Source organism: Arvicanthis niloticus, chromosome 16, assembly GCF_011762505.2.
Source record: "Arvicanthis niloticus isolate mArvNil1 chromosome 16, mArvNil1.pat.X, whole genome shotgun sequence".
Taxonomy (NCBI): Eukaryota; Metazoa; Chordata; class Mammalia; order Rodentia; family Muridae; genus Arvicanthis; species Arvicanthis niloticus.
Window position 1 is genome coordinate 60,146,009 of NC_047673.1, and position 11,512 is coordinate 60,157,520.

At 57.7% G+C, this 11,512-nt stretch overlaps 1 protein-coding gene across 7 annotated transcripts; it reads right to left on the reverse strand.

Moving 5' to 3' along the window:
• Positions 1 to 292: 292 nt before the first annotated feature.
• On the reverse strand, positions 293 to 10,333 carry Ano8 (anoctamin 8). 7 transcript variants are annotated; one of them, XM_076914412.1, is made up of 18 exons: positions 10,025 to 10,332; positions 9,269 to 9,379; positions 9,014 to 9,146; positions 8,695 to 8,833; positions 8,529 to 8,625; positions 7,706 to 7,822; positions 7,498 to 7,625; positions 7,238 to 7,399; positions 6,784 to 6,936; positions 6,562 to 6,688; positions 6,411 to 6,466; positions 6,233 to 6,307; positions 5,900 to 6,031; positions 4,711 to 5,514; positions 3,184 to 3,375; positions 2,960 to 3,091; positions 2,755 to 2,865; positions 293 to 1,196 (listed from the first exon to the last, which is right to left on the reverse strand). In XM_076914412.1, exons 1-18 carry the CDS (start codon positions 10,128 to 10,130, stop codon positions 660 to 662), a joined length of 3,312 nt encoding a protein of 1,103 aa, XP_076770527.1. In that variant the 5' UTR covers positions 10,131 to 10,332; the 3' UTR covers positions 293 to 659. The 7 variants fall into 7 exon arrangements, with proteins under 7 accessions (XP_076770527.1, XP_076770525.1, XP_034375966.1 ...); XM_076914410.1 differs by having other exon boundaries at positions 5,900 to 6,307; XM_034520075.2 differs by lacking the exon at positions 5,900 to 6,031 and having other exon boundaries at positions 10,025 to 10,330.
• Between the last annotated feature and the right edge of the window lie 1,179 nt (positions 10,334 to 11,512).

An 11,512-nucleotide genomic window follows, 5' to 3' on the forward strand; every position in this document is an offset into this window, starting at 1 on the left:
TTGCCTTTGCTGTGCTCTTGGGAATGTCATCTGGACTGCCCAGGTCCCTGCAGGCTGGATGTGACCTGGCTGTAGGCTCAGCAGGCTGCTTCTGGTGCAGAACTTCTGTCCCTGGCACCCCTTATGAGTGCACCACGCTTATGTCACGTCTGGCTGAAGTGTGGGGTGCCATGTGCATCTGGACCCAGACCAGAGAGGTTCCCTGGACCTCCTAGAGGTCTCATTCTAGAACTGGGGTGCTTAGCCTCCAGCCACGAATCTGACAAGGCCCCTTCACTGCTCTGACCTCGAGCACTGTTGAAATAGACTTTTTATTGCATTTCTGCCGTTTTACAAAAATATGACAAAATAAATTAAAAACAAATAAATAACCGCCCATCCTGTGTACTTTTCTGTACTGTGGGGGGGGCCACTCGTGGCCCCCATCCTGGTCGAGGGAACGGCAGGGGCGCGGCGGGGCTAGTGGCGGGCTGTGGGCCAGCAGGCGGGCTGCACAGGGCGCGCAGCGGCGTCCACGGGGACGCGGGGCGGGTTGTCGCCGCAGCCCCAGGTCGCGTCCCAGCGCCAGCAGCCGGCAGGAGGCGAGGCGGGCCCTGCGGAGGGAGAGCGCGGTTCGCGGGGCCCCACGGCGCCCACTGCCCTCGCGACGCGCGCCCCGGTTAAGGCCTGTGACCTGCGTCCTCCAGCCGCGGCTCCGGCTCGGCGGCCGCGGGCTCGTCCCCGGCGCTCCTGTGAGCGCGCGCGCCGCCCCCGGGGGCCCCGTTGGCTGCGGGCTCGCGCGCCGCGAAAGCGAACAGCTTCCCGGGCCGCGGCGGGGACGGGCCGCGCTCCGGCGCCTTGAGGAAGCGCAAGCTGAGGAAGGCGGGCAGGCGCGTGTCCGCGGGCGAGCGCGGCGGGGGCGCGCACCCGGTGGGCGCGGGCGGTCGAGTCTGCAACGGGATGATCTGCTTCAGCCGCAGCACAGGGCCGGGCGGCAGCAGCGCTCCGGGCCTTCGGGGCCGCTCGCTGCCCTTGGCTTTGGCCGCGCCGCGCTCCGCCGCAGGATCCGGGCCGGGGGCCTCCGCGCGCGCCTCCTCGCGGCCTCCCGCGTCGCGCTCCCGCCGCGCCTGCTGCTCCGCGTGCCGCTGCCGCTCCTCCTCCTCGCGCCGCCGCCTCTGCTGCTGCTGAAAGTGCTGCTGCGCCTGCCGCTCGTGCCGCTGCATAGGAGGACACATGCGGGCTGAGCGCCGACTGCGACCAGACCTACCCCGGTCCCGAACCCCTGACCTGCCCCCCACCCGGTGCCTGAGGAACTGAGAGAAGATAAGGAAACTCTGGGCTCGATGCTCTGAGAGCAGGGGATGAGGGAGGCTGTAGACCTGCTGGGGCTTTCTCAGGAGAATCTCCCCCCCCCCCCTTTGCCTTTTTTTGTATGTTTTTAAGACAGGGTTTCACAGTGTAGCTCAAATTCAGAATTTTCCAGCCCCACCCTCCCCAGTGCTGGGATCACAGACATGAGCCACCATTCAAGGCCCGTCAATATAAATGAACTAAACTTCAGTTTGGAACTGATGAGCAGTAGAGCCACGGCCTAGAATCTCGCCCTGAAGGGGGGTGGGGTGACTTGGGTATAGTGACAGCCTAAAATCCTGTCTCCTGGTTAGAGTCTTTCCTAAAGTCTTCCCTAGAAGGGGCAGCTCCTTGGCCCTTCACGTGGTTTGCAGAGGTGTTTGTTGGAGGCGGACTGGCAAACTAAATTAACATTCTTGAGAGCTTGTGCCATCAGGAATCTAGACAACCCCCACCTCGGTGAGTGCAAGCTACAGTCCCTTAGTGTCCATAGGGGTTGGATCCAGGACCCACAAGTATGGATGCTCTGGTCCCTTCTACAGTGGCACCCTGCGGTCTGTACTGTCTATACGCTCACACCCTCCTGGGGGCTGGAGAGGTGGCTCAGTGGTTAAGAACACCGGCTGCTCTTCCAGAGGAGCCCAGTTTCCTTGCCAGCAAGCACATGTCAGCTCACAGCCATCTCTATTCGGTTCCAGGGGACCCGACGCCCTCTACTGGTCTCCAAGGGCACTTCATCAACACAGTGCACATGCACACATGCAAGCAAAAGACTCATAAAGTTAAATTAAATAAATATAAACAAGAAAGTCTTGGGATGAGCCGCTGGGACTGCTGTGTGAGAGCTGCTCTGAAGAGGGACCGTGCTCCACATCTGTGGTGCCAGCTACCTGAGAGGCTGGGAATGGAGGACTGCTCACAGGGAGCAGTCCCAAGCTGGGACTGCCAGTAAGACACACTAACACCAGACAGAAGGAATTTTTAAAAGAAAAACAAAACAAAACAAAAAGCCATAGCACCTCCCCAACACATGGCAGGAAAACCCAGTAGACCTGTACGTAGTCAGTACAGATACAAATTTGGCTTTTTTTTTTTTTTTTTTTTTTTTTTTTTTTTTTTTTTAAGAGCACAACATGTAGTCTAGTCTGGTCTTGAAACAGCCCCTATCCCCATGTAACTGAGGAGGGTGGGCTTGAACTACTGACCCCCTGAGCCCGCCTTCTAAGTGCTGGAATGACAGCTGTGCACCAGCAAACCCTATGTATGCCATGAGCTTTCCATCCACGTTGATGGAACCCTTAAGTGCAGAACCTGGGGATGAGGGTGGGGTGCTGCCCGCCCTGCAGCCTGGGGCCTCACTAAGGCTTTAGTCTTGACTACATTCCCTCCTGAAACCACATCAACCTGACCCCAGCCTCATCATACCTTGAAGGCTTCTCGTCGCTGGTACTCCAGTTTGGCCATCTCCTCAGCCACCCAGCCGGGGATGTCGGGGATGGCTGCGTGGATGAGGTACTTCACTAGAAGAGCCAAATGCTGTGGGGGACAGACAGCAGGGGCTGCAGGCTCAGGGATACCTAGCCTCCCCACCCCACCCCCAAACCCCCACCTTCAGGGCCCCCAGCCCCACCTCTAGCACCACCACAGACACAATGGCTGCCTCTGGGCTCAGCCAGGGGAACAGGCGCTGCAGCTGGCCACACTGGCCAATGAGGTAGCAGTTCACCACGATGGCCAGCACACCCATTGCCTCCATGACCTTCTGCAGGAGAGGAAGAAGGGTCAAAGACAGGCCCAGCCAGGGACTGCCATCCCCAAGGCACCATCCCCTCTGGGCCTCCCTGACTGGCCCACCTGCCACTGGCCAATGCTCTCCACGCGCTGGCCGAAAGGCCGCTGTAGACCAGTGCAGAGCTTGAAGGCATCACTGCGGATCTCAATCAGGTTGTTGACTAGGGCACACAGGGCGGCCAGCGGGAAGGCAGAGGAGAAGAGCACTACATAGCCAAACTGCACAAACATCTCCTGGTAGTCCTGGAAAGTGTCCTGGGGACAGTCGGGGGCACCCGTCAGGCTTGGCACTGCCCCCCCCCATTCATCCCACTCTGAACAAGCCCAAGGGTCTCCAATCTCTAGGAAGGCGCTTGCTCTCATCCCAACCACTCCATCTGCAGGCCAAGAACCTGCATCCACCTTCACCTGCACTCCTGATTGTGAGCTTTGGGGGTGAGGGGGACTGCATGGTTCGCACAGGAGCGCTGTGTGAGCAGGGTGTGCATGAGTTTGTGTCGAGGCCAGAGGTTAACTGTGGATGTCTTTCCTCAGGCATGCTCCACCTTGTCCTTTTAAAGGCGTTCACAGCACATGTGCAAACATCAGAATACAGCTTCTGATAGTTTGCTCTCTACTACCATGGGGTCCCAAGGGGTTTTCTCTTTTCTCTTGACTTACTTAAATCGTATTTTATTTATGTATGTGTGAATCCCTGTGTGTTTGTGTGTGTGCAGAGGCTAGAAGGGTGTTAGATCCCTTGGACCTTGAGTCACAGGTGTTTGTGAGCAGCTGATGTGTAGGGATCACACATACAATTTCCCCAATTAGCAGCTCTCTAACCTGCTGAGCCAGCACTCCAGTACTATTTATTTATTTATTTATTTATTTATTTATTTATTTATTTATTTATTCTTGAGACAGGGTCTCTCTGTGTAGCCCTGGCTGTCCTGGAACTCGATTTGTAGACCAGGCTGGCTTCGAACTGATAAAGAGATTCTCTGTCTCTGCCTCCTGAGTGCTGGGATCAAAAGTGTGCACCATGCGGTGGTGGTGGTGGTGGTGGTGGTGGTGGTGGTGGTGGTGGTGGTGGTGGTGGTGGTGGTGGTGGTGGTGGTAGCGGTGGTGGTGGCGCACGCCTTTAATCCTGGCACTTGGGAGGTAGAGGCAGATGGATTTCTGAGTTCAAGGCCAGTCTGGTCTACAAAGTGAGTTCCAGGACAGCCAGGCTTACATCAGAAAAAACAAAAAACAAAACAAAAAAAAAGGTGTACACCACTACCATCCGGTCTCCTATTTATTTTTAAGGCAGGATTTTTACAAGCCTGTAGCCCAGGCTTGCCCAGAATGAACTGTAGAACAGAGGATGACCTTGACCTTCTGGGCTTTCTGCCTCCACTTCCTACTGGGGTAGGACAGCCGTGCTCTACCATGTCTGGTTTACGTGGTGCTGGAAATGGAAGCCAGGACTTCCTGCATACTAGACAAACACTCTACCAACTGAGCTACAAAGCGACATGACCCTATTTGATTCTCTTTGGAGTTACATGTTGACCAAGCTGGCTTCCTGCCCTCACCTCCAGACGCCAAAGTGGGGTGGGCCCCTCTCACCTCATACTTCTTCATGCAGCTCTCCAGCTCTGCCTGCGTGAGCTGCGGTGAATGCTCCTCCTCTGGCGGGTCGATCCACGAGGACCTGTTCTGTCTCTTCTGTCTCCCAGCCGCGTCGCCAGAGCCAGTCTCCGGATCTCGGTCTCCATCAAGCCCTTGGTCGCGGCCCTCGCCGCCCGCTCGACGAAACAAGACGGTCTGGGGCTCTGGCCCGGGGCTGCCTGGAGGCCCCTCGGGCTCATCATCTTCTTCAGCCAGCGTAAACACACCAGGCTCCAGCCCCTTTTCCACCATGGTGGGGCTCCCCTCCTCCAGGAGGCCGTCAGGGCTCGGGCCTGGCTTGCGCCGCCCTGCGCCCCGTTCAGCGAAGCTGACCTTCTTGAGGCGCAGCCCGCAGTCCAGGAGGCTTCCTTCCTCGCCCTCATATTCGTCGTCCTCCTCCTCGTCCTCGTCCTCGTCCTCCTCATCCTCCTTGCCACCCCGAGGCCCTTCTGGAACCTCCCCACCTTCCCCTGCTGGCCTCCGCTCCACAGCCGCCTCCTCCTCCTCCTCCTCCTCCTCCGGCGCCCCGCAGCCACCGCCCAGGCACCTGCGGCTTCCAGCTCCACCCTCATCAGCCTGGGCATCCAAGTGCCGTCGGGGGTCTGGGCGCAAGGGGTTCAGCAGGCCTAGCAGAGCCCGGGCCAGCTCTAGGATGGTGCGCAAGCCTAGCTCCCCGCTGCCCAGCCTGCGGTACAGATGCGGCTGCAGCACCTCGCGCACGTTCTGCAGCAACTGCCGGGTGATGAGTAGGGTGGCTAGCATCTGCGGGCGAAAAGAGGCCGCGTGGGGCGAGCAGGGCCGGGTATGGGAAGGTCACAACCTGCGCGTGCGCGCGCGCGCACACACACACACACACACACACACACACACACACACACACACACACCGTCCCCAGTGCTCCTGCAGCCTTTCAACAACCCTGGACGTGAGGCCGCAGCTGAGCCCCAATGCCACTGCCACACAATAATCTGCAAACGTGCCAGGATTCTCAGAGCATATCTCTCCCACCGTGCCCAGGCATTGCCTAACGCCCTGGGCGCCTCCGTGGGTCTTACTCAGCCTGCACCAGGACCCCGTTTGTGCATGCGCCCTATGCCTGCCATGTCCCACCCGCAGCACCATGGGAAGGCTCGCCACCTGCCCGTACTTTGGCCCGGGCCACGAGCAGGAGACCCCGGAGGGACAGGAGGAGCAGGCGGAACCGCAGGGCCGCGAGCGGGACCAGCGCCGCCCGCAACTGCCGCTCGAGGCTCTGGGTCAGGGACAGGAGTAGCAGGAGCTGTGGAGGGACCGACCGGACAGGTGGACGGACAGATGGGAGAGGGAAACGACAGGCAGAGAAAGGACACATGGACAGACGGACAAAAAGGAGAGAAGGATGGAGGACAGGAGGGAGGGGCTGGAGAGCCCTGGACCCCTTACATGGGTCCGTCCCCAAGGGGCCAGGGTGCTGTCCCTGGGACGGTGCACAGCCCCTCACCTCTTTCAGGCGGTCCATGTCTTTGAGGTAGAAGCCGATGTAGAACAGACTCAAGTACGAGTTGACAAACTGGAACTGGGAGGCAGGCAGCTGGGGTCATCCTGCAGCCCTGCCCTGCTGATTCCCCAGTTCCCTCTCCCTCCGTCCTCCTAGCCTCTGCACATGCCTGTTCACTCACCAAGACGACTTTGATGATAAGGTGCCTCTCGTAGGTGCTCTCTAGCCGGTAATTCTCTAGGAGCCGAGGAGGTGAGTGAGGGGCCACCCTGCCCCTACAGAGGGTTATGGGGATCATTGGGACGGTGAGGGCCTCCCCTGCCAGCACGTACCCATGTCATTGAGCCACACAGCTAACTTCTTGTAGCCCTCAGCACTCACACTGACCAGCAGGGCTAGCATGACCTTGGGCAAGAAGCGAATCAGGCGGGGCAGACCTTTCACGCTCAAGACTAGCTCCTAAAAGGGACGGGACAAGGTAGGGGGATCAGCAGGGTGAAGCTGGACCTGGTGTTCAGTGGGCAGGGAAAGAAAGAGTAGGGGTGAGCCATCACCTGCAGCTGGAAGCAGCCCAGCATCAGTACAAAGACGGAGACAAGGCAGGCCAGGCACAGAGGCAGGCTGACAAGCAGCTGGAAGAGCAGTCGCTTCCAGGGCGGGTAGTAGAACTCCTCAGCCCGGGTGATGGGGCTGATGCGCCGGATGCCCTGGCAGCCAGCAGAAAAGGCAGTGAGACCGGGGCCACGCCCACTTCCTGATCATAGGAGCCCAATTTCCCTCAGCTACGCCTTTTCTCTGACAAGAGATACTCCTTGATGCACCCTTCTCAAACCTCAAATCCAACTTCCTCCCATCCTGTCACAAGCCTCCCTGGCCCACAAACTTCTCTGATGTTACCTAACTAGGCCTAGAGACCCCTGGCGCCCCGCCCCCATACACACACCTTCCCTAACACAGCGTTCCTTCTTTACAGCCTTGTTGAGAACCAAGCCTTAGCCCCAGACTGACCCTGAACTGGGGACGTGGCTCTTCCACAGCCTCCCCAGGTGAGTCTAGTGTACCCCATTTGTAGGCTAGCTCTGCCCCCCTCCGTTTCCACTCCTCCAAGAACAGTGTTGACCAGATCACATTGAAGAGAGCGAAGACCACACAGGAAACATCCCGGCTTGTCTGCAGGTAGCAGAAGAAAATCAAGTCATCAACATAGCCAGCTTACGAAGGAAGGCCTCCTAGGCCACCCACAGTCCTGGCCCAGCGCTTCCCAGTACCTGATCAGCCTCAGTGAATGTATACAGAACAGAGCCAAAGACAGCGGGATAAACCATTGCCGATGTGTAGAAGCCCAGCCAGGCAAAATACATGGCAATCTTCACACCAAAATAGTCACAGATATCATCTGCCAGGAGAAAAGGGACTCTGGGTCACCTCTAAGTGTCTCCTGGAACCCCAGCCCACTCCTCAGCCACAGAGCCACACCTAAAGGCTGGTTTTCACACACGGCCTGCACCCAGGACTTCATGAGACGATTCAGAATACGCTGCTCGTGTACTGGAAACACCTGCTGTATGATGCCTCGTGCAGCCAGCTCCGGAACTGCAGGAGGAGGAGTGAGTGATCCCTGCCCCTGCACTATCTGACCAGAGTTGGCAACAAACCTTGGCTGAAACCAAAGTCATAGTTTTTCTGCCTTCTCTTAAGCCCATCAAAGGCTGGGAATGTGGCTCGGTTGGACGAGTGCTTTGCTTAGCATGCTCGAAGCTCTGAGTTCCATCCCCAGTATGGCATAAGCTGGACGTGGTAACCCACACACTCTGGAGATGAATTTGAGAAGGGCAGGGATGGTTGGGAGTCTTACTATGTAGCCCAGGCTGGTCTTGAACTAACAAATTGGGGCCGGGAGATCACAGGCATGTCCTCACCATACCTACCAAGTGTATTTTAGAGTTTAACATCCCCCTCCCTTTCTGGGTCTAAATGTCTAAGGAATGACACAGGCTGGTGCAGAAAGTGAACTTCTGAGACCTGGTTTCCCAGTCGATCTCACCACAGAGCCCATGGGTGCTGTCCACGGTCCTGCCCACACCTTCTTGGAGACATGTAAAAGCCTGGCTTGGACCACCTCACCCATGTTTATATTAGGTGCCAGAAAGAAGCTACACTCTCTGGGTTAATTAATTGAGTGCTCAAATTTTTCCTAGCCTCTGATTGGTTACCCGTAAGCCCCGCCCTTTGCACCCATCTTCTAACAGACACGCCCAGCTCTCTGCAAGTGATTGGATGGCGGGCTCGCTCTGCTCACTGATTGGCTGGTCCTCCAAGAAGCGCACGTTATGCAGAGCCTCCCCCTGCTTGGCTCGAAGGTTCTGCAACCAGAAGCGAATGATGCTCTGCCGCTCCTGTGGGGAGACGGGTGTGAGCTAGGTACGAGGGTTGTAGGCATAGAGACGTGGGCGCAGGGCGGTCACCTGCGATGTGAAGAAGCGTAGTTCGCTCTCCACATTCTCGTAGATGAAGTCCTCTTCGCAGGAGAAGCTGCGGGTGCCCCCTCCAAACTCGGCCTTCACGGCCTTGCGCAGACCCAGCTCGTCGGCCCCACGGAGTAGGCTGCGGGCAGGACAGGGCATAGTGGTCTCACCGTGGGACCCCCAGCTCACCATTCCCAACCTAAGGACTATGCGAGAGCCACATCTTAGGACAAACGAATAGTTAGCAGAGTTGGCCTTCAGAGGGGCAAGGAGCCAGGTGACAGGACCAAAGGGAGGTAGAGGCAGGCAGGGGACTTGCCTCTCGTATGTGGCGGTGACAAAGAAGGCATAGGCACGCGTGTGGCGGTGGTGACGAACTTGCACGATCAGCTCGGGAATGCCCACCCGGATGTGATTCAGCAGCCACAGCAGCGTGTGATCATCAGTGGTGTCTGCCGAGGGGCATAGGGGCCAATGGGTCTTGCCTCAGAGGCGCCCACAAAGGGCCTCCACATTTCCGCCCAGGCAGTAAAGGCTGCACCCCGGCGGGCCCGCGGCAGGCAGGTACGGATACCTGGGAAGGTCATGAGCACATCGCAATCCTCGGTGGGCACTGTCTTCATCCATGCCTTGTGGGACACCAGGTAGCGGCCAGCCTGCAGGAGCCTCTTCCCAAATAGTTTATCTATGGGGCAGCGTGGTAGGCTGGGGTGAGATCAGGCCCCTTCAGGGACTGACTCGGCCCTCATTAGAGCTCTCAAGGGCTGGGCACCCACAGCCTCGCTTGCTCTCCTCTCTCCTGCACCAGCCAGGCCCTTCCCCCTAGGTCCTGCCTTAAGAATCTTACTCGTGGTTGAGGCCCAACACCGCCTCCCAAACCACAATCGATGGGGTGCCCACAAGCTGCTTTGAGTGCTTCTTGGTATGACAGAGCGGTCCTTAAAGCAGCCGCAGAGTACAGTCCTTTCTCCCATTTCACAGGTCACCAAACTGAGGCCCAGAGACCTGTATCCATGAGCTCAAGGTCACCCAAACAACATGGGATTTGAACCCAGGACCCTATCGCCCTGTTTCCCTGTGCTGGGAGTCTCCAGGTGGTGAGGCTCACACCGGCCTGGCTGGGGCCGTCAGAGGGGCGTGTCCACGTTCCTACTCCGGGGACCCCCAGTGCAGACGCACTGACCCAACCCTGCACGCTGCGCCGCAGCCTCAGCACCACGAAGAGCAGCCTCTGGGCCACACGATAGGATGTGTGATCCCGATCGGCGTCCCCTGCAACCTCTGGGTGCACCCTGTACACCTGTCCCGGTGCCACCCGCAGCAAACATACCCAGTACTCCCGACGCAGGCGCCGCAGGCTCGCCCTCGGGCGGGGGCCTCTTGCCCCGCTCCCCCTCCAGGGTCACGTCCCCGGCGCCCGAAGCCGCCTCGGCCATGGCGAGGACAGGGCAGGTTAGGGGCTTCGAGACGCCCGGGCGCCGGGGGGCCGCGGGCTCATGGGGACCGGGGTGGCACCACCGAGCGCGCCGGAGGAAGAGACAAAGGCCTCTCTCGCCCGCCCGCGCAGTCCGCCGTCCCTGCGCTCCACTTGCTTGTCGTCCCCGCCCGAGCCAAACCTCGATTCTTCTTCCCAGCCTCAGCGCGTCACTCTCAGTCACTCAGTCCTACCCGCCCGCCTCCTCTCTGCTTCGCGTCCCCGCCCGTGTTTTTTTTTTTTTTTTTTTTTTTTTTTTTTTTTCCTGCGCTTCCTTATCCCCCACCCACTTGGGTCTCCGGTGCTTGTTCAGGCCAGCATTGCAAAGGAGCTTCCTCCACCCTCAGTCCTACAGCCTCTGTTTACCCACTACAAAGTACTGAGGTCACAAGGGGTGGAATCTGAGCTGGGTGCGAGAGGGAGAACCTGACTAGGTGACATTCCCAAGAACAATACCTGAGGTTCCCCAACTGGAGTGCAAGTAATTATAGTAGGCCCTGCCTGCCCCCAGGGCCTTTGCACATACAGTTCAGGATCCGAAAACATCTTCCTGCCCTCTGCTCCCACACAATTCTTATTACTACAATATAGCCTCCATAAAGGGATAAGGCTGCAGGTGCCAAACTTATCAAATAAACACAATCTTGAGCATATAAAATCACTGCATATATAGGTGCTGCCGCAAGTTGTTCACTGATGCGGGCAAGCGTCACCCCAAACATGCAGATAAATGGAATAAACTGGCTACAGGGCACCGGCTGGTGTGACTCAGTCGGTAGATCTCTAGCCCGGCACGGAGCTCCCAACCCTGCACTCAAGAGGCAGAAAGATCCGGATTTCAAAGCCATCCTCAGAGGCTACATAGCAAGTTCATGACACCGGGCTTCCAGGACACCGTATCAAGAAAGGGTGGACAGAACTGAAGATATGGCCCTGCGGTTAGGAGCACTTGCAGTTCTTCTCCAGGATCAGGGTTCGGTTCCTGCACCTATACCTGCCTGTAACTCCAGCTCCAGGGGATGCTGAATACACCCGACACCAGAGTTTACACATCGTTAAATAAAAATAAAAAATGGACCTCAAAAAATAAGCCAACTGAATTACATGCATTTCAGATAGACTGTTTCGTGTGTTCTAACTACTACATGGAACATAGTCATTAAGAAATGTTGCCTGGCCGAGCGGTGGTGGCGCACGCCTTTAATCCCAGCACTTGGGAGGCAGAGGCAGGCGGATTTCTGAGTTCGAGGCCAGTCTGGTCTACAGAGTGAGTTCCAGGACAGCCAGGGCTACACAGAGAAACCCTGTCTCGAAAAACCACAAAAGAAGAAGAAGAAGAAGAAG

What these genes read in the sequence shown, in the direction of transcription:
- Ano8 (XM_076914410.1), bottom strand. Translation starts at nt 10,130, where the DNA reads ATGGCCGAGGCGGCTTCGGGCGCCGGGGACGTGACCCTGGAGGGGGAG. An exon ending in TGTGCTCATGACCTTCCCAG is followed by an intron (nt 9,147 to 9,268) that starts GTATCCGTACCT and finishes GCCCCTCGGCAG; the next exon opens with ACACCACTGATGATCACACG. An exon ending in TGGGCTGCTTCCAGCTGCAG is followed by an intron (nt 6,689 to 6,783) that starts GTGATGGCTCAC and finishes CGTCCCTTTTAG; the next exon opens with GAGCTAGTCTTGAGCGTGAA.